Source organism: Diplotaxodon limnothrissa, linkage group LG11 (genome assembly GCF_057381915.1).
Source record: "Diplotaxodon limnothrissa isolate DT_005_m linkage group LG11, D_limnothrissa_male_GT1.1, whole genome shotgun sequence".
Lineage (NCBI taxonomy): Eukaryota > Metazoa > Chordata > Actinopteri > Cichliformes > Cichlidae > Diplotaxodon > Diplotaxodon limnothrissa.
The window spans coordinates 37,796,752-37,822,952 of NC_140606.1; the positions used below are offsets into that span (position 1 = coordinate 37,796,752).

A 26,201-nucleotide genomic window follows, 5' to 3' on the forward strand; every position below is an offset into this window, starting at 1 on the left:
ACAATACCAGGGTTAATATACCCTCATGTTTGTCCGTGGTTTTTTTGTTTTTTGTTTTTTTTTTGTTTTTGAGACGGAACGTAACAAAGACAACTTAATAATGCCTTTAAAATTTGAATGATGGCGTCATTTCGCCTTCTTTCAACAGAGTTCAGCTCGGTGGCAGGTGAGACGGAGCGTGCTTTGGTGCACTTGGGTTCCTCTCCTGTTTTGTTTGTTTTTCTGTTCAGTTGGCATCATGCTCAGTAGTACGAGCTCAGGTGGGAGTGAGTGGCAGGATGTCTGGTCATGGCTGACCCAGGATAGATGGGGCTGTTGGGTGAGTTCCAGTATGGTGACGGTGGGCCGAAAAAGTTTCCAGGGGAGACGGGCATAGGTGCAGGATGGCCACCCATGAAGTTCATTTTGGGCTGGTGGCTGTGGTAGGTCTGGACATAAGACATCTCATTCTGGTACTTAACAATCCCACCATCTCCTGAGTGGTTCTGGTGTGCCTGCGAGATGCCTTGGAAGTCAAATTTGTAGGCGTAGCGCTTGCCGTGCACCTTAGTCATGATGTTCTTGTCGTAGTAGTAGCGCAGGGCGCGGCTCAGCTTGTCGTAGTTCATGTTTGGCTTGCTCTTGCGCTCACCCCAGCGTTTGGCCACTTCGTCCGGGTCGGTCATCTTGAACTCACCGTTGGTACCCTCCCAGGTAATGATGCTGGCATTGTTGCTGTCAGACAGAAGCTCCAGAAGGAACTGCCACAGCTGGATCTGCCCTGAGCCTGGGAGGATAAACGCAGGAGAGTTAAGGCACTGAGTTCTGATTTAACAGTGACTGCATGCTCAAAACAAGAAAGGAAACGGTTTGTGCCTAATATTTATTTATTTTCAAGGAATACAATCATCAGTGTTTAAAAATGTAAACAGGTCGGCTTTAAAATTAGCATTTAAATTTGTGTAAAGATAAAGTTTTTTCCCCCCCCCAATTTCTAAATGAGTTCTCTCAAGTGTTGACAGGAAAAAAGTCAAAACACTTTTAGTTTCCAGGATAAGTGAATGAATGAATACAGAGTTAGGGTAACTTGGCTACTTCAGCCTCATAGGATTAAATGCCTCATCATGGATCCATTTGCTTTTGGATAGCTCGTCAGGTTTTCTGAGTGTAACGAGTTCCAAACAAAAGTCAGAATATGCTTTATTTGTTTTTTCAGCAAATGTGACCTTTTCACTGTGTGGCTTGGTTGAAGTGATAGACATCAGGGCAGAAACCTACCCACAGGCCTGTGAGCGCTGGGGTCAGGGAGCTTGTATGCACTTTGTTTGCCTGTTCGGTTCTTGGATGAGTTGAGGGCTTGGCCTTCTGTGAGGAAACAGCAGGGCAAACAGTCATTCTGGTGAGAGGGAAGCCAGATTTTGTCATAGCGTAAAGCGTGATGACACAACAGCTGTTGCTTGGTGTTTACTCCACTTTGGAAAGTAAGTGCATGTGTGCCAGCCCTTGCTTGCTTGCTTGCTTCTCATGATGCCAAAGCAGACAGTGTAAAGGCCTCATTTGTATCGTCCTTGTCTATTTATCTTGATGATGGTTCAGATTCTTACCTGGGTTGGCTAGCCGACTGCTAATGGGTCCTAATGTCTGGTATGGGTCTGTAAAGAAGAAAAGGAATATTACTTTTACACATTGTCACTTTAATATTAATGCTCCAAGATTTAAATGCCCTGAAATGAGTTAAAACACATTTTCTTGCACACATAAGCATAATTCAAGCTGAGATTGAAGAAACGCTCGACCAATCAGAGCTTTGAATGTGGTCTTTTGAGGAGGTTAGTTCAAATGTTCTAACGTGAGCACAATGAAACCTGTCAAACTAATATAATGCCTAAGGGATAAGGGATGTGTGATCAGTTCACCACTTTAGCCACAACCAATATCTGATCGTCTCCAACTGTTAAATGATTGCAGTCAGATTTGTGTTTCAGCAGTTTCTTTGGTGATCCTGTGACCTTTCAGGCCACAAGCTTTGTCTTTCTTTACAATCAAAGTTTAGGTTTGTGCATCAGTTTAATTAAAACTAACAGCATTGTCCCATATTGTGCTTGTGGTGAGTTAACTAAGAAGGAAATAATTGTTAGATGAAGCTCGTTGACTCGATAGACTGAAAACAAACATTTAAAAAGGCACCGATGTCATTTGCATATCATTTTGTGTGACTCCTCATTTTCCCATACTTCCTACAGTGAGGGGTGCAATGAGTTAGAGCCAAAAAAGAAGAAGAAAATGTTAGCAGTAAACCAGGATCTGCCTAAACATACACGTGGTCTTCGTACCTTGCCCAATCCTTGGAGCAGGCTCTGTAACTCGTGTACTGTGCTGGTGCTCCATTGAAGAACCTAAAAAAAAAAAATAAAACTTGTGTATAATGTGTGAAATTGTTTGATTTTTCTGCTGTGTTAAAGCCAGAGAAAATGCAAAATCCATTGGGTGTTCTTGCATGAAAAAGTTCATCCTTATTATCGGTTTCATATCGTCTTTTTTTTCATACCTTTAGGCACTGTAGTCATGGTGTTTGTCGGCCAGCTGTTCCTGCGGCTGATTTCATCAAAACTGTTCTCTGTATGAACACAAACACAATGAGGATGAGACCAGACACTGACGAGCATTAAAATCTTTGAAGTGGACATTAAGACGAGTGAGCTATAGTAGGAAGGAAGTTTAGTAAACCGAGACCACAATGATAAGGCTTTGGAGGTCTTGAGATGACCCGTAGTTTCTTGGGAGAGCATTCTTTTGTTCAGACCACCCTTGTTGCCACAAGATTGTGAATTTTGTCCCAGGAGCCGAAGCCATACCCCCTCATTTCCTTTGTCGGTGCAGCTGTTTCCTGTTTGAAACTGGCTGTTGAGTTTGGACTCGTCGGTTTTGGGGCCAATGTTGTGCCAAGGAGCCTTTCAGACTTTGGCACTGGGCAACATGGTTCTGAAACTCGGCACATCATTTTTAAATCCTTAAATGTTCAGGTAGTTCAGGCCTCTGTTAAAACCCTGCACTCATAAGCTTTGATTTCATTCAGGGTTTTTTTGGTAATATGGCACCAATTCACAACAATGGTTCTCTCAAGCAAGGTTAATTTTAGTTAACTAAAACTAAACTCTAAAACTAGATGTAAAACCCCCCCCAAAATATTTTACTCAACAAAAAAATAGACTTGGAAAATACAACTGAAACAATTTTGTGAACTTGGAAAACTAACGAATGAAACAAAAATATAGAGGACGTTTTATTACTTCGTACTTAAGTCAAATTTAATCACAGTTTGTCTTGGATGTCTACAAAATGTAAGTCAACTGTGTTTTTATTGTAAGACCTGTGCTGACCCTGACATATGCCCTCCACACAATAATAATAAAAACTCAAACTAAAATGAGCAAACCTCCTCTTCAAGCTAGACTTAAGTCTGTTCAGTTCATTTCAGTTTTATTTATATAGTGCCAAATCACAACAACAGTCACCTCAAGGCTTTGTAGTCAAATGAAATGGAAATTGATGAAACAACACAAAACTATAATAACTCTGAACTCAAGGAGAGAACCTCAATAATCAGATGATCGTAGGCGACACAAGTCAAAGGAAGAGACCCCCACCAGAACCCGGCCCCCACAGAGAGGGGCTGTGGGTGATGGAAATGAAAAAATGGAAAAAACCACCAGTTGCATCAAGCAACCTGAAACACAGACTATGACTAATAGCAAACTGTGGCAAACATGAACTACTGCACAGTTGTGCAGTGAGTACTACAAGTTGAATGTCCAGTAACTGAGTGTAGATGCTAATGTGTCCTGATCCACCTCTTACAGAAACACTTTATCAATGCTGAGACACATCAGTACTTATTACAAGCTACTCCCTCCTACACAAGCTGTACAGGAAGCCATCTCAAATGTTTGTGAAGATGTTTCACCTCTGGGTCACTGATCAGTTATTAATCATTTGTTGTCACATGAGCCAAGGTGTAGAAAAAAAGTTACTGTCACCGGGGCCAAGGTGTGAAACATCTCTAAGACATTGCCCCACCATCATGTAATCCAGGGGTGGGGAACTTCAGGCCTCAAGGGCCGGTGTCCTGCAGGTTTTAGACATCGCCCTGAGTCAACACACCTGGATCAGATGATTAGTTCATTACCAGGCCTCTGGAGAACTTCAAGACATGTTGAGGAGGAAATTTAGCCATTTAAATCAGCTGTGTTGGATCAAGGACACATCTAAAATATATATTTTTAATTTAACTCTTGGTTCTGTATGGTATCAGACATCTCTACCCGTGAATACAAAGCCCCACCCAGCTCAGATACTGTTTATGAGCAGCAGCCAATCATAAGTTGTCTTAAAGGAGAAACTGCTACAATGTCTTCTTTCAGATGGAGGATTAAGGGGGCGGATATAGATGCATATAGATTATTTTGAATAGTGATCATACTAAGCTACTTGAATATAGTACAGCAATTAAAGTATGAAACAAAAAAAGCCCAATGGGTTAATTTTGAATCCTCCAATGCTCCAAATAAAATCATACCACAGTATCTGCTATGAATGCTTAAAGTAGCAACGGAGAGGCTGTCCATAATAGTGCTCATGCTCAACAGTTACAGAGTACACCAAGTACAGTTTACTGGTCATGGTAGAAAGCCTAGTTTGAACTACTCTAATTTTTTTTTAATTATAAATCTTTTAGGTAAGTAGTTTGGTAGTAAGCATGAAAGAAATGAAAGACAGTTATGCTGTTTGTATTATTAGAAAATGTAACCTCAGAGTTCAGGACATGATCTAAATAAGAGTCTGCAGTGAGGTTTAGAGGAAAGACTGCTGTTCACATAAACCTGAAACAAGAAAAGGTTGGAAATCCTGACGTCTCACAATGGTTTCATTTACTGTAGCTGTTTGTTTTGTTTTTTGTGTGTGTGTGTGTGTGTGTGTGTGTGTGTTTTTATGTTTGTGTGATCAGCAACCTTTAACCCTTTAAGACCTACCATAGAACCAAGCCCGCCAGAGCTTATATTATATTTTTACATGTTGTAGTGCCATTTTTGGGAGCATTTCAAGTTGCTATACATCAATGCAACCATTATAGCCCAAATCTTAATAATATGTCTGCATTAAGTGCATAGTAATTACATAAATTGCAAAAAAGTGCAATAAACTACAAAAAAATTAAATGGTTTTTGTTTTTTAACATATATTTCTAGTTAGAGAAATTTAAGAGGCTTATCCCTCAAAACTGTAAATAGAAAAAAGTTGCACAAAATAGTTTCCCACCACAGGAAATTTATTTTGAGTGTCTTCATAGTTTTATTTCTGAAATACACCAATTTTTATATATTGCAGGAAAAACGAAAATAAATATTATACTGCAAATTAGCAAAAAAGCAGCATATGCATCAAAATAAACTATTTCCAGCAGTGCAATATGAGTCCTCAGCATCCCAGAAACGACACAGAAAGTTAGAAAGTCAAAGATAACTTTTAAAAACACCAGTATAGGCTCATGAGGCCCTGATGGTTAAAAAAAACTACATTCCCGCGAAAATGACGTCACTTCCTGTTTCGGGCAGTTCATGGCTGACATGCAAAAGTTTGCGCTGACATCTATTCCAATTTAGGAAGTGTTACGAACAGCTGATCGGATCGGCAAAGCCTGTTTCTGGAATATTATGTTTTTGTTGCTGCAAGTGCTTTTATGCAGTTTTTGCAAAGCTATATGTGGAAGGAAACTGTGACCGAGGACAAGCTGATGGCATAAGATGTAAGTACAACTCCTCCGGTTTCATATGCAAAAAAAAAAAAAATTATTGCGCTAGCTGACGTGGTTGCAGAGCTACCGGGATTTAAAAATAGTTATGCAAAACAGAGCGTGCCCGCTAGAAAAATGCAGTGCAGGAGAAAGGAACGTATTGTTTCCCTCTGAAATTTAAGACTAAACACATAAAAATACCCTAAAATCAAATTATTTTGAGGTGCCCATAATTTACTTTAACTACAATACTCGAGTAAACATCCACTGCATTTTAATTAAAAACTGGTTTGTTTTTATCATTTCAGTATCAGTTCTGATGATTGTGATGGTTTTGCTGCAGAAAGTGACTCGTGACAGTCTAACAGCCAAGCGTTTTATACATTTCAGTCCTGCACAGTTGTTATCGCGACCTCATTTTGAAGAATGACCACAATATTATGAACTGTTCTATTTTTCAGAACCCTAACATCCTGTATTAAATGGAAATGTACTTTTATAGAAACGATGCATAAAATAAAAATGCACCTCCCTTCAGATTTGGTTTTAATGCAACACTTGGTAAATAACAGTCCCAGTAAACCGAAACCTCAAATTAGAATTTATTTATTAATTTAACACAAGTCAGCTAATCAGCTTCATCTGCACGATGAAGGTATAACTGAGGTTAATTACAGTTCACCCCAAAATGAACCTTGCATGACCCCAAGAAATGTCGTCCTTTCCTTGTACGTAATGCAACTAATTCACAGTAACTTTGTGGTGCTGAAAGCGGCAAAAACAAAAAATACATCTGAGAACCTAAGCAGCCGTGTGTCTTACCAGAAATCGTGACCAGGTTACTGAAAACCTCCACAAACCTTGTTGTGAGTGGTTTCATGTAGGAACTATTTGTTTCTATCAAACTACACCCGCTAACTATCGCAGTGCAGAAGGAAGTGTGTATCTGACACTAGGCCTCGTGCTCGTGACGGAAGGTAAATATTACCAACACTGCCTCTTTGAACTGAACTGAACTGTTAGCTAGCTGTGCACAACTTTTGGGTGATGGATGCAGACAGTCGAAAGCAAAATGAATACATTAAAATATATATATTTATATTCAATTCTGAGGTGAAGGGCACCTTTTAGTATATGTGGAATCGGTGGATAACTGAACAACTTTGATGTTAGTGTTGCTAATTATGATTTTTCACTAAGCAACAACACAAAATCCCTCATGTTAGGTATTAAAATATTTGGGACCTCATCACACAAAGAAGCTGATTAGGAGAATGTGTTGTCCTGAAAATGGGTGAAATGTGCCAGAGGTTGATCTCACCTGTTTTCACCTGTCTGGGCGGCTGTTGTTGTGGTGGTGTGTTGTTGGTGGGAGTTGTTGGGTAGGAGAACGTTGGACTACCTGGGGAAAAAAGATTCAAGAATGAAATAAAAATCAATGTTATATTCTTTTAAACAAGCACAGCAGAGTAGAAAGAGTAGTGCCTGTCCTGTGTGTCAGAAGCATAACATAACTGTGGGGTGGGGGTGCTTTGTTTTTCCTGTTGCTTCAACAGACTCGACTTTTTTGTCCAGCCAGTTGAAAAGAATGGACTGTGAATGCCTCGTGAACCAGTAGGATAACTTGAAGGTGAAAACTCAGGCTTTATTTAAAAAAATGAGGATCTATCAAAGACTGAGGTGCCAATTCACCAGAAAAGTTCTGGAAGGATCTGAGAGGACCATTTCCTGTGATACTGAAAGAAATACTTTTACAAACACTGCATCATTTTCTGCAGTAAATTAATCGCCACGGCTGTTTTTGTTTCACTACTTTTTAATCTTTTTTAAATCGGCTTTCGAACATTTAAAACCTCAAACCTTTTCCTGCAACCTTTACTTTGATTTTTGTTAATTCAAAATGTCTGCTTCCCTAACCTCAAGGCTACTAAGCACCCACATTGTCTTCCTCACAGCCCACCCTCAGTGCAACACTGGATGCTGCTGTTCATTTGTCCACCTCTTGTCGAACCAGCTCAGACACGATGACTGCAGTGATTTGCACTCGTCAAACTGCTGCTGCTTCAGTCACAAACACTTGGTAAATTATGTAATGTAGTACGGATCCAAACTCATGGTGACGTACGTGTGTTATGCGAAACACAGGAAACCTGCTTTTGCAAAGAGGAACAGTGGCCACAACGCTCAGTGAAGACCACAAATTTGGTTAACAGAACAACAAACGAGAGCCTGAAGTGACATCATGTTCCTCAAAACAAAAAACATCATGAACTCTTTATTTGCCCCCAATGAATCTGCGTTTCTCTTAACTGCACTGATACCTGGGTGGAGTTTATTTATCAGTAAATCCAATTCTGAGATAACAAACCTCAGGAAAAATATTTAAAAAATCCAAATGCACACTTTCAAAAATGGTTTTTGCTGCAATTCTTTTCCGAGTGTTTAATTTCAGAAGATCTTCATTACACGGACAAAAATGGAAATGCTTCAGTGAGACTGAAGCGAGACTAACGCAGCTGCGTCGGGGAACTGTTAGATCCTCGTGTTCGATGCATTTTTGCCACTTGAAAACCTTTGAAATCTGCGAGACGTGAACAATGTTATCAGCTGCAGAGCAAGATCTCACACATGAAGCCAGCCTTACTCTGCCGGAGGTAATTGAGGTGCGAGAGCAGGATGTCTGCATTGTAGGCCGACGTGAGCCGCATCATGTCGTCTTTGGTCATCTTGCACAGGGCTTTCCCATCAAGCGCTTGGAAAAGCATGACATCCACCTGCTCCAGGACGTACTCCTTGATGGCCCAGTCCAGCCACTGGCGCACGTGGTCCTGCGTCCACACCTCAGGATCTGGAATTGAAGAGAGGCGCTTAGTCATTTATTACACAGACTTTCACTCATGTTTGGCATTTTTTTGAAGAGTTGAACATCCTTTGTGAGGCTGTTCTGCTTTTTGTGTATCAGAAACTTTCAAACAGGAAATTGTAGAAGCTACTTACTGGGGAATTACCATAAATTACTCTGATTAATCTGGTCACTGATTTCCTGTGAAAACACTTCCAGGAGTGGTTAGCTCAAGCAGTAACTTCAGCTTTGATGTGAAGACTTTCACACGAGTTTAAAACCTGGATTTTCTTTAACTCAGCACTGCAGCCTGGATGTGAAGATTATTAAGATGTTAATTTTTACAAAATTGAAGTTTTACCTTTATGATGTCAGGAAAATTACGTTTTCTAAAATGTCAGGAAGGAATCTTTAAATACCAGCAGTGCTCGCCTGTAATCCTTCACACCATCACATTGGGGGGGATGAAAGAGTCAACGGTCTAAAGAGCACTCAGCACACAGCTAAATACAACCTGTTTGTTTTGGAGGTCATGAAAGTGCTGATTAACACCGGATACTTCTTAGTGATTCTGATAGTGATTGTAAAATAGGTGGTAGGGTGGGAATAACCACACTGTCAAAACAGATAACACACCCCTAACCAGAGAACACGTTTAAATGGGTCCTGCTTATATTTATAGTCATAAAAGTTCATCCAGTGGAGCCATTCAGAGGGTATCTGGTGATCTTTAAAGGGCTGTGAAGTCAACTGAAATTTGAGGCCGGGATTGTTTTTCTTTTTTATTTTAATAAATCAATAGTCATCTTAAAATTTATGACAACACTTCTGTTATATGTACGTGCATAATTAGGAAAATTACATTTAAAATAAGCTGTTCTTTGGTTTCAGCCATGTGTTTTCTCTTTTTGTTTTTTTCTTCTGACTGTTCAACTGCTTCTCCATCTGCGCTCTTGATTTCCCTGAAGGGCTCAATATTCAGGGAGTAAATAATGACCATAATACTGAGCTGAAAACAGCTTTTTAGAAATATTACAGTGGCTTTGACAAAGCCGTCTATATTTACGTTCATTAAGCATATTTCATGTACGTGGGAGTGTTTTACATTTTTGACATGCATTAGTGTTGTAGTGGCAGCTGGTGGGACTGAAAATGGCCCATCAGCTGTGTGTTCTAAATTATTATGAAGCGCTGAAAGGCTTTGAAACTTATAATAATGAAAAAAGATTTTAATATTCGATTTGCACACAAACTGGGAATAAATGAGAGAAACATTGGTATTGATGGTACCGGTCTGCTATTGGTCAAATTATTATTGTAAAGGTGAAACATTGGTGTGAGTCCAATATTTCATAATCTACATACAATACATGTTAAAAAAAACAAAAACATTTTTGAGTAAACTCTGATTACACGTTTGTTCGGACATAGAAATATTTTTTTAATCTCACCCCTTTGCCATATGTCATTAGTCAATATTTAATCAGCTTCCTTACTGATATAATCTGCAGAAGTAATAACGAACATATTTCTGATATATATACACCGCATGATGAAATTTCCTAAACTCTAAACTCTACTGTTTTTTTTACTCATTCTAGCCTTAAAAGTATTTTTTTTAATCGTGTTGTAGTAATATGCATCTCACAGAGATAGACTTCATCTTGAATATTTCTTTTTGCTCATTTAGATTTTCATTGTCTTTTTTGTTATTGTTTGAGGGATCCAATACATGTTCTTGTTCATTTATATAATGCTGAATATTGTACTCTTTAATTGTATCCTGTGTGCTAAGAGCCTAACATGTTTTTAAGCTCAAGTCAGTGGCAGCTTCAGCTTGGCTTGGTGTTGATCTGTTAAAATATACCTGGTCCGATTCAGGAAGCTCATTTCCAGCAGCAAACAATGACTGTGTGCTGTGAACTGGCTGTGATGTTGGACGGCAGCTTCAGCTCTGAGCGGACGTTATCCTGTCCTTTAGCTCCTGATTGTTCTGATCAACACGTGTTGCTGTGATGCAACATCCGTGTATTATAAGGCAGAATAACTCTGTGATGGTGACTCACGGATGATTTTTACATTAATTTTAAAATCATCCACCTCACCTGCCAGCTGAAACGTGCACTGAAACATGCTGTCTGTTTAACGAGTCTCTGGGGATGACAAAATCAGGAAAGCTGTGACAGAGGAAGAATTTAGATGACTGGACCCGTGATTCATAGCAGCGATAAAAGGGACAGCAAACTGAACTACTCAGCTAGAAATGACACATCGGCGTGTTTAATCCAGTTTGTGCATGGGCGACTTTTTTCCTCTGCAAACAGAGAGATCGGTGCATTTTTCACATCGCTCAGCTGAAACAAACTTGCATCGACACCACGACTTATAAAAACGATACACTGAATTAGTCGCAGCGACACATCCTTCCTGTTTTGTCATGTTCACATTCGTCTGATGAGTATCAGCCTTGTGTGTATTAAATATTAGGGCTGGTGTTGTTCTGTACTCTCAGAAGATCAACAGATGTGAAAAGCAGCCGGTGGCTACGACATCAGTCTCATTCATTTCAGATTTTTTTTAATACCTTTCAAATGTGTACTTTTTAAAAATAGATACTGTTGCTGTAGAAGAATGTGAAGTAAATATTTGTTTATTTATTGTTGGAGCTTTTTATTCGTTATTTTTATTATTTTTAAATTTGTTGTTGGTTTACTTATATTTTTCGTTATAAGTTTTATTTGTAGGTCAATACTTGTTTCATTTTTTGCTTTGTTTTGTTGTTTATCTTGTTAAGTCAGCCAGGAAGAACAGTAGGGACATTTTCTGCAAGTAAAGGGACTGGTATAGGACCAGCATGCACTGGGGTGGGCCTATGGTTTTTTACCAGAGCAGGAGAAGCAGCTGGAAGCAGCAAAAATGGATCTTTGTTTATTGCTTGCCAAACTGGATAAATAAATCATAAAAAGCAACTTTCAAGTTCTGGATATTGGACTTCTTTTGCCTTACAAAATCTTACCGCAGTGCAGCAGTGGCTTGTTGATTTTAAATCGTTGGATGTTTGGTTGGACAAACATTTATTATTAGCTTTATAGCGATATAGATTTACTAACAGGTATGAAAGCTGCTGAAATATGCCTGCATGTTCCTGCTGATTAATATACCATAAAAACCATGTTGTACACAGTTTCTTGCTATAAAAGCACAGCAAATAGGAGCTTTGCAGTCTAATACTACCAGCTGTTTGAGTTACATTACACTATTATAATAATCTTCATGTGATCTCCTGATGTATATTACAGTGAAATCTGTGTATTACATACCTGCTTCGTTGCAATTCTGCATTAAAATAAAAAGTAAAATAAAGTGAGAGTAAATGAACTACTATGGCAGAAGTGCTCAGTTAATTATTTAAAGCATCCCTTGAGATAAATTCCTGTGATGTATTAATGTGGTGCACACATATTTATGTGATTTCTTAGGTTTGCTTTGAGTTTAAAAAAGAATTCATTTCAAAGAATATTTAAATACTGTGTTTTCAGACGTAGCTGCTGGTTATTTATGTATTTTCATTACAGTCCTGAAAAAGGAAGCGAGCTGATTAAAACTGAAAATGTTGAAGCCTGCTCATCAGGTCTGTTCTTGCTTGTTCTCTCTTTTGTTAATATCACAGTCCTGAGCGTTAATTTTGCACTTTAGACTTCACACTTTTTTTGAAAGCCTGATGTCACCTTGTGCCACAACTGCTAGAAACCTGCTATTGTTTATCTGTTGTGCTCCGGGGCTCTTGGGGCTCTTTTAAGAGACGAATAATTACACGCACATGCCCGTCTCTGATTCAGTTAGTACTGATGTTGCACAAGCCCAGGCTGTGCCGGCTGTTGGGAAACCGTCTCGTGATGGGGACAGTGATGCATCATGGCGGCTGAGCGCCAGCTCATGTGAGTGGCTCAGCTCACCTGCTGGCACGATGACCCTCTTCTCCTCAGTGGCACTGCTGGGTGGGGTGGTGGCCTGGGGGCTGACGCGGGGCTCCGTGTACGAGGAGGCCTGGTACTGCATCGAGGCCCCTTCATTGCTCATGTGTCTGGAACGCTTGGTGACGCTGCAATCCACTGGGGACTCGCGACTACGACAAAAGGAAAAGAGAGGCTTTAGTCAGCATCTGAGGAGCAATTTCAGTCTTCTAAATGTCTCGAGAATATATCAATTACTCTCCACAGTCAAATTATGAAGAGAGAAAAATCTGTGACAATAGACTGGATGCAGTTTCAGCCAGCTACATTTCCTCTCAGAGTTTTTGCTAGTCTGTATATGACAGGAGGTAAATTTAGTCAAACTGTTTCTCTGCAACAATTTCCACTGAAATGACCTGTCAGGAGTAGGTGGCGTGCATCACTAATTTAACCCAGTTTTCACCACATAGACAGTTTTTGCATAAAAATAGAAGTTGTTAGAAAATACTTGCACTCAGTAGCGCTGATCTAGAATTAAAAGCCCTACTTAAATAACGGTGCAGAAATGGTATGAGCAGAGTGTACTACACTTAAATATAGAAAGCAGATGTAAATGTGTCAAGGTTAAAAATCATATTTGTATTTGTGAATGTAACTTGTTGAAGTCATTTTTCATGTTATTCTTGTTTGATTTATTCTGTTTAAAAGCTTCAGAGTTGAAGGAGGTTCCAGAATATTTAACCGACTTGGGATTTTACTTCAAATTCAAAGTCCAGCTGAAATCTTGCTGATCATAGAATCCCAGTAAACACAATACAGGCACTTGTATCTGGTAGTTTTGGTAGGAGCAAAACTTTTGAGCTTTACCCGAAGTGTTTTGCACGTTCTGTATTTATACAGTTCTTTTATTGAAGCGGTAATATTTACCGTCACATTAGATGGTCAAAGTTGTGAAAGTTGGTTGCTAAACTGGCAACCATCTCCATATCAGCACTGTTAACCTGCTGGTCCTGTTGAGAATGACTCACTACGTCAGGCTTCATGCAGCCACTTGCTTCATGCGGTCTGAAACAATCAGTTTTGGTTAGCTACCTCGCCATTAATGGGATTGCAGTGTGATTGGGTGCCTATCACAAACACAAGGTAAGAACAGAAAGAAGACGTGGCTTCTGTGCTTAAAGCCTGAGCTTGTGTGCCTTAATAATGATTTCTGACATCATACTGAGCCAAAGAAATCTGTAAAACTGAGCATTTAGAGTAGTCTGAGCTTTCAGTGCAAAGGGATTACTTGTGCTGCAATAAGTTAACTTTTAAAAAAAGTCCATTTGAATTAAAGGATTTCTATTAAAAATGGACATAAATCCCTGTCAATTAGATTTAACATGCAACAAATAGGAAAAGAAAGACTTAAAAAAATACACTGACTTTACTAAATGAAAAAGCTGTTCAAGCCTTGTTAGGATATCTTATTAGATCTACACAGAGCCTTATGCAAATGTGGAAAAATGCTTTAAAAAAGTTCTACAAGATTTTTCTTTTTTCAGTCTAAGTAGCAAAAGTAGAAGTACTTATTCATTCAAATGTCAGCTGTGATGGATGTCACATTTGAAATTAATAGAACGGCAACAGTCTAATAGTGTTTATGTCTCACAGTGGGAGGTGGATGCTGATAAACAGCCTACGTTTGAGTAGTTTAGCGGTTTCTGACTGAAGAAGCGGGGACAGAAAAACAAACAAACCAAACAACTGATTTGTATTTTACGTCTGTGTTTTCAAATGAATCTGTGAGGTGCTCACAACATTGATATCTCAGAAGCCAAAAGTTTTGGAAAGTATATGCTTAATGTTTTTTGTGTGTTTCATGTTTTATTACGTAGCTGCGGAGTGTAAACGCAGCGCAGTATAAAGTGAGCAGCGTGTTCAGGTGGACCACAATAATGCAGGAAATTAAAATATTGAACATAGGGACCCAAATTTCCATCACAGCCGGCCCACGCTTTGTAGCGATGATGGGGGGGAAATGAACAAAGCCGTGATCACAATCAGAGGCGGGAATCTGGGAAGTGAACGATAAACAAATATTTTTAGTATGTGGAAAACCCGACATACCAACGTGGACTCGAGTCAGATAATACGGGAACCCGCGCTCTCCTGTGGCCTCGGCGTGCCGTGACTCACCTGGTGCCATTGACGTGTTGTTCTCTCTTCCCAGCACTTGGTGCTCCTGGCCCCACCCACTCCGGCTCAGTGGGCTCGGGGCTCTGCTTGTTTGTCTGGCTGAACCCGCCGGGCGACGTCATCTCGGTCTTCATGTGCATGGCCGGGGCTGCGGGGTAGGTTGGCTCGAATATGGGCTGATCCTCACTCACCACGGACAGCGCTTCCTGTTCAACAGAACCGCGGGTCAGTGTCTGCCGGGTCACAACCTGTGGAAACTGCTTTTTCAAAACACTTATTTTTATCCACCGAAACGAGCAGGAGCTGATTGTAGCAGCAGCATTGAAGCTTTAATGCTAAAATGTTTTCTGCTTGTATGAAACCAGATTGAATTAATCACATCCAGGATTTGGAATCAGGAAATAATATCGCGTATTTCAAGTATATTAATTCATGCTGCCATGAAGTGTTAAATCTGTGTCACAAATATAGAGTTTAAGAAGAAGGTTAAGTGATCTTCACTGAATACGAATTAATTTCATTGTTTACGAAATGTTACTCAAACAGCAGGAAGTAATGAATTTGTTGGCGACTATTTTCGCCAGTGGATTAATGCACGTTAGTGAGCAACAGGATGATGTATGTGTGACTGAGTCAAAACAAACTAGTCCCCCAGTCAAGGGTTCTTAATAGTTTTTGGACAACAATGGCAGAGAGGAAACATATATATCAGATCAGATACCTGCTGCGAGGAAGCACATTTCTATTTTTGGAAACTTGCTCAACAAAGGGAAAAATGGCTTCCAACAGAAGTTCGATGGTTGAGAATCAGCAAACATCAAAAAGCAACAAATTAATGCCGATGTCAGTTAATATGGGCTGAATACGTTGTGAAGTCTCGTTTTAATATTTAATTTGATTTCTTGTGGATGAAACGTGTAATCAGTTTGTTTTTGTTCACTTTTATTCAAACTCAGTTAAATTCATGACTGCATTACACACTTTTAGAGTTGCACTCAGTGGCTACACCGATAAACTGCTTCTGAATGTGTTTTAGACATTTACCATTATATTTGGTTCAATCCATTTTGTAAAATAAACGATCTAATTTTATTTTTTTTTAATAAATTAACTGCTTCTAAACCCAGTTTGGGAGTCTGGGTTCCTGGGTATTATTGTAGATTTGTTACCGATACTTCACTTAAAATAGTTGCTAACATGGGATTTGGTCTTTATATAATTAAAAGATGTGCAAAATTCTGACCCAAAAAACCAAAAACAAAATGATGGGTTTTTAGGATCCGATAAAGAAATGCTAAGTGGCACAAAATAGACGAATCCGCGTTGAAACATAACTGTCTGGTTGGAAGGTTGAATTCAGTCAGATGAACTATTTTTGATGAACTGTGCAGGAATGGAAGTAATTACACAAGAAACCAGGAAAACTGTCAACTTTAAAATGTTGAAAATCTTTTTTTGTTTTTGTTTTTTTGTTTATGTTGCAAAATGTATGTTTATGTTGTGGTGTGTTGTCTAGATTGTCATTGTTTTATTTATGTTTAAAAGTGTTTAATTTGTTAATTTTGATAACATTGCAGATTATTTTCCTTTGATTTTGTAAAAGCAAAATAATCCCTGATTGTGTTTTCATGTATTTCTTGAAGGCCTCAAGACGAGAACTTGAATGACAAATTTCAAGAAAAAGTATTTTTAGAAAGCCCTAAAAAAAGGTAATCATGTCGATATAATGGAGCATATTTTTGAAAACAGAAGCACATGAAAATCTGTCAATCAAACATATTGCAGTTTTCCTGAACTTCAACTGTCTGGCTGAAATTCCCTTTGTAAGAGGCCAGATTTGGGCCCTGGGCTGAGTTTGAAGGATTCAACTCTTCTCTGCACGATAAAGAATTCCCCTGTGACTGTTTAAAACTTTAAATGCATGTTTAACGTAAAAAGCTACAGGAGGTTATGAAACCACTACAATGAGGAGCGAAATGAACTGTGAAAGCAGCCAGGAGGCTGTCTAATCATAAAGAACATCAGTAACCTTAACCACAGTTTTATTTTGCCGTTAGGATCGGGGTTGCAGGGAGGGGGAGGGGTGTTAGCTCAAGGTGGAGTCTAATTGAGATTTAAGTCAGTCTTCCTGTGCTCAGCGCCCAAAATGTGGCCTCAAAACCGCTCGAAGATGGCACTTTCATCCCACGTACTCAGGAGGCCAGAGACCGGACCCGTTGTTCTGTCTGCTGCTCAAATTAAGTGCGTGCATGTGTGATGCGACCACGGCCATCTAAGTGGGTGCAAGTGCATGTTTGTTTAGAGGAGCTGAGCATTGTCTTTGGGCCTTGTACGTCAGTGCCATGCTTTTTCAGTGGCCTACAGGAAACCAGGCCGCCATGTGCACAGGAACCTTTTGGCACAGGCCAAGGGAGAGGAAATGGTGGAGGAGGGGGTGCATAGTGTAAAAATGTGGGTCATTTTAAAGCTGGAAAACAACCCTTAAAGGCCTGTGGTCAGGAGAGGAGAGGGGTGGACGGAAAGAAGAGTATGAGCCTTGATTGAAGTGCCGCCATCACATTGTTTTTCATTTGTGCGTGTGTGTGTGTTGTTTTGTTTGTTTGTTTGTTTTTAGCTCAATTGTTGCCTGAGCACTGTGAACCACATCTTAATGCATGGCACACAATTCGGCATTTCCTTCATGCTGCAGACAAACTCCTACAGAAGTCAGCTACTGCTTCTGCTGCGTGGAGCGTTTGCTGCTGTGTAATGGATACGCCCTTTTTCTAGAAGAAGGTTACGTTTTCATTTCACTCCAACCCACGATTACACAAAAAAGTTGCTCAAGATTTTAAAGACACAATTGTTACGAAAAATATTGAACACTGCACTACTGTCAAAATCATAGACTGTATGTAAAAGATGGATGTCAGCACCTACTGGTTTGTGGACTCCTTGCTTTGTTGAAGCCTCAGATTTAGGTTTCAAAATGTGAGTCGTTGGAAACATTTGAGCCAAAAGTGGCCATATTTGGATGACGGATGGCAGTGTTACATACAAACACAGACACCTGCTGACTAGTGTTAATGTGCCCAAATTCAATGCTAATACTCGCCTCCTCTAAACTAATTAACTAATGAGGTGAGAAGCTGCACTATAGGACCATCCGGACTTCTTGGATGGTCCTATATTACAAATGGCTACAAAGCAGGTGTCAGTATATCAGATAACTGATTTAGAAAATTCTTCAGAAAGCACCAACACCAAATATACAACTGCCGGGTCTATTTCTCTGACTCATATTACTGGAGATGAAGCCAGTGACTACAGTCACCAACAAAGTAGGATGGCCTCATAATGCCACGTGATAAAAATCTACACAGATGAGAACCCCCTCCGCCAAGTATAGTCACTGTGAACACACAAATACGATTCAGGGGTGCGTTTTTTCTTTCTACTGTAAACATGTTTATTTGTGCTGTAAAGTTGGAGATTTTAACTTGGGACTCTCAGCTTCAGGCTGCTGTTTGATCAAAATTCATGCAGATGGTTACTTCAGATGAATATCTGTCATTTAAAAAAAAAAATGCCTACAATACCCATAATGCAACATGAACGCTGACACTTTTGTAAACTACCATCTAATATTGTTTTTATTTCGAGTTTGCAGTTTTTTTTCTTGTCACGCTTAATGTAGCCGAACCAAAACCTTATTCACACTTTGTTTACAGGAATACTTCCGCATATGAAAGACCAGCAACAGAGTCTGACGCATGTAATGCTGTAAATGTAGGGCTCTGTGTGTGTGTTGTATGTTTGAGAAGTGGTTAGCAGGACTGCATGTTGTGCTTTGTTCTCCATCTCTTTGCTTTCTTTTACTTCTGTTGTCCTCTTGTTGTCAGTTTGTCTTCTCACACTCCGGGGCCTTTACTCTGTGCAGAAGTGAAACAGTCAACTGAAGGCGGGATAAAACTCGCTGCTGACAGCAAATTCTCACGAGAATGCGTGATAGTAGGCAGTTGTGAGCCGTAGCTGAAGATTGTATCTTTTTTTGTTGCTTTGTTTAGTTTTTTAATTTTATTTAGAGCTCAAAATTCAAGCTGATATTATCGTCACTTGCAGTTTCTCATCCAAACGTTTGCTCTTTGGCACAGTGAGCTCAGTGAAAAGCTCATGCACACTCCCGCTCTTTCTTTATCTGTTTCTTTCTGCTCTTTCCCTCTCTCTTCATCTCCTCTGCTCACTGATACAAATATACCAAACTGCGGCCTGACCGCCGATGCCACAACTGACTTCCTGTTGAGAGCGTTTCAGGCTGTTGCTCAGTGACACAAAACTGCTTTTAAAAACATGACCTTCTTGAAACTGAGGCCGCCTTGTGCCTCGATGTCCTAAAATTTACGCCGCTGCTGCTCACTTTGATAGCACGCACTTTCCACTTTGAGTGAGCGCACAAACACGAAGTCCTGCATGGAAACTTTTGACATGGCTGTCAGCAGCTTTGCAGGTTGCATCAGTGCAGTCTTGCCCAAGCCAGCAACTAAAAGCGTGCTCACAGGAGGCCTGTCGAGATGGGGATCTTTATTCATCTTTGTATAAATTTGTATAAGATTCATAGTTTATCCACATTTAACCATGAATCCAAATGCCTTATATTCCAAGACTCACTTTAATAACTCTACCTGCAAAAGTCATTTTTCAGTAGCACACGAGAAGGCCATTGCAACAGAGCCTGAATCAGATAACGTTAAGTAGTAGTCTGTTATGAATCACACACGAAGGGTGTTGGTGTTCAAAGACTCTTAGTTTTTACTGCCAAGACCTTTTCATTTAAAGGAAATTTCCCCTTAAATATATCCTGCTGCATGTACTATTCTACATGTATTTGTACTGCTAAAGTTCACCTGTAACCAGGGCTGCAACCAAAAACTACCATTTAGGTATCCTACAATCTAATGAATATGTCCTGGTTAATAATTTGATCTATAAACAAACAAACAAAAATTGTAGAAATTCCTGTGTAAGCCTTAAAATGCTACAAACGGGTAACAAATTAAAGGAAACCAACATAAAAGGTCTTAGTGAGCCAGACTAACCTAAATGAAATGATTCTGCAGTCTGAAGCATTTAGTGGAAGGATGAAACACCGGTTTTCCAATTATTTCTGTATTTGTTGTGTGGCAATATTAGGGAAGACTGCGGTCTAACAAAACTGTTAAGGTGGGCTGAGATTTGGTTACTCTGAAACAATTATGATTCACATCATTTTCATTCTCTTCAAACCATTCACCTTTCACCCTCACTCCCTGGATAAGCAGTGTTATCCTTAAATAGGAGAAAAATATTTCATAAACAACTTTATATAGATTTACAGTGGCTCTTTACCACTGAGGGGATCATTTGACCCAAAACATGCTTGCAACACAGCATAACAAAATCACCACATCCCCTAACCATAGAGGTAGAAGGTCATTGGTTCTACTTTTTAAAGGGGAGGGAAAACTGTCAGTTCCCCAGTTTGGAATCTAGGTGCACTAAAAACAAAAAGTAGCCCTTTTAGATGAATTTACTGTTGTTCATTTAATTCGTAGTTTCCAGCAGGTTGCCAAATGGTTAGCAAGACAACTAGAAAATATTTGTGTAACAATTTTATTTTAAAGATATGTCTTTTATCTGGCTCACTGCATAAATGTTCCATAACTCTACCTCTACGCAATATTTAATAAAACAATACACTGTATGAAGGGGTTAAAGGCCAAAAAGGTTGGTAAGCCACTAACCCTAAGCTGGAACAAAGGATGTGGTTAACAACTTGCAAGAAGCAGTTACATGATTAAAATCTGTTTTATATTTAGTCGTTTATGACGCCCCTCAAGGCTTATCTTGGGCTGAAGAAGCGGATTGGGTGATATATGTTGATGCCTGCATTATCTTGCCTTCAGTAAAATATGCTGCATGCAGCCTGACAAATAACCTGGATTGATATTTGAATAAATAATAGTGCAGCGCAAACAGGACTTCCACATATCCATCTCAAACGCTGGTATTTTAATGGGAAACATTGTATTTTGGTGATTTCTGAGTTCCTCTTCCCCCCCCCCCCCCCCCCCCCCCCCTCGGTGTTTTTATTTATAGAGACTAAAAGTCTTAAAGCTTAACTGAGCTCCTGCTTACATAAGAGTCTGATTTCGGGTTATTTAAGTTTAATTTAAATAATAATAATAATAAAAAAAACACCTACATTTGTGTTTAAGTGCAGCCCACGCATGAGGTGTCTGCTGCAGTAAAAGACCAGAGATCACGTTGTGCAAAGGCACAGCCCTTTGTCCTCGCCATGTCTGAAGCAACAAGTGGCAGAAAGGAGAAGTAAAAGTTGAGCTGATTTTGCAAAGGCTCGAGCAGCTGCGCTTTGTGCTGCACAAACAACGGTGCGGTTTTCACAGCTCGGATCCTGACAGCACGCAGGCCTCTGCAGGCCGCAAACTCGGGGCCAGGCCTCTCTGCTCCAGCTCCCTGTCAGCGAGGGAGCGGGCAGCGCGGCTACGACAACGCAACGCCTCACTCTGTCCACTTTGTTTCTGTCTTTCAGAGCCTTTGTTGCCTTTTTGACTTTTTTTTCTGGTCCAGGGAGCGGAAATGTGTGCGGAAAGTCTGAGGTTTGAGACAGGAAGCCTGCTGCGTTCAGATAACGACACCTGACAAGTGCTCCCGTTTGCTGCTATAAATTATTCTTAAAATAACCTCAAACACAATCGACAGCTACAGAGTACAAGAGAATAAGCATCTGGATAATTATATAAAAATAACAAAGAATCCCAAAGAGTCTCCCGACACTGAAACTACAAACTAAAAAGAATTAAAAAAAAAAAAACTCGTCATAAAGGATGTTAATAATAATTTAAGGTTTACTTTTAGTATGGCTTCATTTTGCCCCTTTTTTGTACTAGCCCTTTAATTGCTGTCCTTTTCATAACGAGAAACCACGTATCTCGGTCATGTTTAGCGCCTAAAAACAGCTGCACATACAAATGCATGTTAGAAACAACCCGAGAAATCAGCGAATAATGACTTCCTGCATCCGAGGAACGCTTTTTCTTGCAAAAAAGGTTTTGCAGCCGTAATGAAATTTTAAAGGAATTCGTTATAGTAATTAATTTTGAACTAATTAAAAATGTCAATATTAAAATAGCGTCGAAATTAAGAATTGTGATCGTGCATACTGCAAAAATCACAGTACAGAATTATATACATGCATATAAAGGCCCAGTGTTGCATACAGGCGCAATTTAATAGAAACCGAGCGTGAATTGGGTCACTTGAGTGCACAATCGGATTAAAATAATTGCATTTTCCCCTCGTTGCGCAACAGTCGGCGCTAATTTCGGTAAAAAGTTCGTTTTCTCTCTGACACAGAGGCCTTTATTTCAGCTTCTCTTAGAAGATAAGACATCGAAACAATTAACGGTCCTCAGGAGACGATAAACAGCTGTAGCTGTAATAGTGTGGAATGTGAAATACCAGTCATCTGATGGAAATGGATCCTCCTGCTCCAATTCGATCCATGACGCCTTCGAGGACACCTGCCTTACGCGCACCGAGAAAGTCCAGCATCCCTTTCATCTACTTCATCTTCGTTAAAGAAACAAAAGCGTTTATGAAAGCGATCGGTGGTCAGTAATTTGACTCTCCGTGCCTTATGCTTGTCGTTAATTGTGGGTCCGTGAATAATGCAGGAAGAGTTCGACGAAATTACGAAAAAAGTCGAAAGGCGTGCGTTTGGAAATCCTCTTTTACGCGTATAACCGGCCACCAATTAGTGTTTTTATCTGAGTGTAAAGATGTAGTGGTTAGTTGTGTTATTATAGAGCCGACATACAACCACGAACGGGAAGGAAGAGGAAATTTTGTACAAGAAGGAAAGAGTGGGGAGCTCGCATCACCGCCTTGACTCTCTCACTCAGCAGACTCACGGTGTGGGTGGCCGCCTGTCATCTTCAACACGGGCGTTAAAAAAACGGCGCAAACACCTACCTTTATCGAACAGTCCATTGCAGCAGCAGCCTCGCGGTCTTTGTCATTTAGTCGTTTTGTGATTGTTTCAGTTAATTTAGCTCCTAACCTCACTTCAAATCGTGCACGGCTGCATTGGCTCTATGGCGCAAACCATTGCAGTTACAATTTTTGCTCACAGACCATAAACCGGATGGCAAGTTTTTTTCTCCCCCCCCCTCTCTCTCACCCGCTCTCTCTCTCTCTCTCTTTCACACTCTAAATTGGGAAGTGAAGTCACTCTCAACACTGAAAGCAGTAAAGTCACTTCTCATGAAACCAACACGTCCTGCTTAGAAGGAAAAACAAAAAAGCTTTATTAGATTCATAAGAAGTCAAAGCATCAACACACTGTCTGAAGCGCGCGAGGCTTAGCATCACCTCGACAGAGCAGAGATGTGACTGAATATATATATTTGTCAAATACAACTAGCCTCTGTGATTTTAGTCCCAGCGGCTTTAAATGGTTAACAGCCAGACTTCACACTATTTGCATGTAATTTGATTACAAAAATATTCTTATTGGGTAATAGGTGCCCACGATTTAGAACAACTTACTACACAACATTAGAAATAGAGTCTAGTAAATTTGTGTTTTTAAGCGCTATTAAAGGAAAATCACAAAATCTCCTAGAAATAAAACTCCTGTTTGTGTGTTTGAGTATGTTTCATTCAGTCCCACGTTGTACTGAAGCCATTATTTTGTTTTGATTTTTTTTCCACTGATCTTGTGAATATTTAGACAACCTGACTATATGAACATATGAAGGCCATTTTTAGCCTGTAGTCATAGGACAGGCTGAAGTTCATCACTGCACACCCTACACTCCACACGTTTCAGCGCCCACGATGGTGTAAATCCAACAATAACTGAAACTACACACAGAGTTCCATAAATAACTGCAACTTTTAATCTTTATTCCTGTGATAAATATCAAACATTCCCTGAGAGTAGGACATATGAGATCAATTAATCCTCATATTTTGAAAATAAGGTTTTATTATTAACAGCAGTTATGTTGTACTTGGCGAGCACTGGTTCCTTTTTTAAAAATATGTATTTTCTTAAAAAAAAAAATCAAGCAAAGCACGTGTCTCGTTGTAAACAGCTGGCTCAGCCTGAAATTGTGTGTCTGTTGTTGTCATTTGGTTTCATTTCACAGTAGATGTAGGTGTGTATCATGACTAATAAACTAATAAACTCCTCATGTGAAAAATTGCTTTTCCTTGGCTGTTTACACTTAAGGAAACCCACTGAAAAAGATTCATTTAGAAAAAGCAGAAAGTAAAACTGGCCTTTTTGTGCCTGTGGAGAAGAAAAATAATTCACCGTTACTTCACCAACAGGGAAGCACCTACCAGTCATAAAAGTGTATTTTTGGACTCTACTGTCTCTAAGCCTCCCTTTCTCTCTCCTATTTTTCTTTCACAAGTAAAGTTAACATTAAAAGTATATTTCTAGCAGTAGCTCGGCGTTGTAGGTGATTGAGCTCTTCAATTATTTCATTTGGTTTGGGATTGCAGTGTGCAGCAGTTTTTTAAACTTCCTGTCAGACTCCCACCTGATTGCATTTGAAGTGCAAACAGACAGTTATGGGATATTAACCTTTCACATATATTATGAACCTGTAGCAGATTAAGGGCCATTATGTTAACAAGCTCTTGTCTCATTTTGGTGGCAGATGTTAGTGTTGAGTGATGGATTTGGGGCACAGGCCTCTTTTTTTTAAGTGTTTTGAAATTGCTGCATAGGTGCCCACATGAACACTAATGTATTCAAAAGTCCACCTGCAGCTTAGATGAGACTTCCACAATTTGCATCGTGCAGCAGATGGTCGTCTTGTTTCCCTCCTGAGCTGCAGTGAAGTCATGCTACCATAAAGAGAAGATATTGCTCAGAAAATGTAGACACATCTCCCTGGTGTGAAGAGTAAGTTTTCCAATAAGAAGTACTGCAGCCCCATGCTCACCTCCCCACTTATAAGAGAAGGAAAGATTATATCACAAAAAAACCCTGTTTGTGTTCTTTTTGTCACTTTAAAAAAAATCTTCAACTTCCTGCATGTTCATAAAGATCGTAACGTTTTGAAAAACGCGTCTGACCTTTAGAAGATCTACATTCAGTGGGGAAAAAAGAGCTGTTCATGGTGGCAGTTAGTGCTTTGACAGAGTGCATCAGCACGGTGCAGTTCATGAAATTTACAGGCCCTCTTAATAAGAGGTTCCTGTTTCATTCAGGACTGCTGTAGAAAATGTGGCCCTTGGCTCGTTAACTAAGGAACTTTTGGATTTTTATGAAACATAAAAGATATATTTTTAATTAGTCCACTTTTATCCTTCGGGGCTTCTGGGGAAAATATATTTTAGCCACACAGTAACAGTCACAAATCACCAAACAAAGTTTTTAAAGTAAAACTGAAAAACTTACCAGCAGGGGAAAGGTGAGATAAGATAGCACTTTATTGATGCCCTGCTGGGAGGATTAGATGTTACAGCAGCACAAAAAAATAAACTGGCTGTAAAGATAAAGGGATTAGAGCAGGTAAAACTACTCTGCCATCACAATTCAAAAAGTACTGTGCAATCCAAAGCCCCACATAACCGCATGACGTAACTGTAGGTTAGTAAATACACGCAAAACACGATTATATTCAACAAGATGAAATTCATGTTTCTGCTGCTTTAAGAACTAAATGAACTAAATGTGTGTGTGTGTGTGTGTTTTAATAAATGTTGTCTTTATAAATGTGTACCATACACAACACTGAGAACTTGTGATAATCAGGATATTTAAAATGAAATATCAATATTTTCTTAATAATGCCTATATGATAGTAAAAAGCAGGATTTCTTTTACTTTTAGATCACACAACACAAACAATTTTCATGTTTTTTAAAATAATATTGTTATGTTGATTTTATTTTGATCTGTGAAGTGACATTCTGATACGTAGCAGTCTTGCTGTAAAGGACTGCAAGCGAAAAAAGATGGCCTAAAATGGCTCTCAACATCTGAGCTAAAGTAACCTTTGCGTTAACATTATGCTGACGTATTAAACATGGCTGTCGAACATGCGGCCCGGGCCTGAGAAAACATCCTCCGAAGATCCAAACCGGCCCATACTTTGCTTTACGCGTCAATGAAAACAGCAGTGACGTAATTATGGTGATCTTTTTTTTTTTTTTTTAGATTAAATTACAACACAGACATGAAGATATACTGAAGATATATCTTCATCACGTCAATAAATGATCACATAGCTGTTTAACAGCAGAAACAATGCAGGTGAGGCTTTTCTGTTTTGTTTTTTCATCTTTAATGAACTGTGTCTCAGGCTGTTGATCGTCTGCTCCGTGGATGTCATCACAATAGACCTATTTACATTCAAATAAATGTTCCGGCCCACTTAAAGGATCAAATTGAGCTTTT

General features: G+C 39.5%; 1 protein-coding gene across 2 annotated transcripts; it reads right to left on the reverse strand.

Annotated features, from left to right (window-relative positions):
* Positions 1 to 52: 52 nt before the first annotated feature.
* On the reverse strand, positions 53 to 22,867 carry fli1rs (Fli-1 proto-oncogene, ETS transcription factor-related sequence). 2 transcript variants are annotated; one of them, XM_085365980.1, is made up of 10 exons: positions 22,754 to 22,867; positions 14,744 to 14,949; positions 12,569 to 12,738; positions 8,415 to 8,618; positions 7,092 to 7,172; positions 2,528 to 2,596; positions 2,313 to 2,375; positions 1,584 to 1,631; positions 1,258 to 1,344; positions 53 to 766 (listed from the first exon to the last, which is right to left on the reverse strand). In XM_085365980.1, the coding sequence occupies exons 1-10, from the start codon at positions 22,769 to 22,771 to the stop codon at positions 243 to 245; spliced, it is 1,470 nt and encodes a 489-aa protein (XP_085222106.1). In that variant the 5' UTR covers positions 22,772 to 22,867; the 3' UTR covers positions 53 to 242. The 2 variants fall into 2 exon arrangements, with proteins under 2 accessions (XP_085222106.1, XP_085222107.1); XM_085365981.1 differs by lacking the exon at positions 1,258 to 1,344.
* Between the last annotated feature and the right edge of the window lie 3,334 nt (positions 22,868 to 26,201).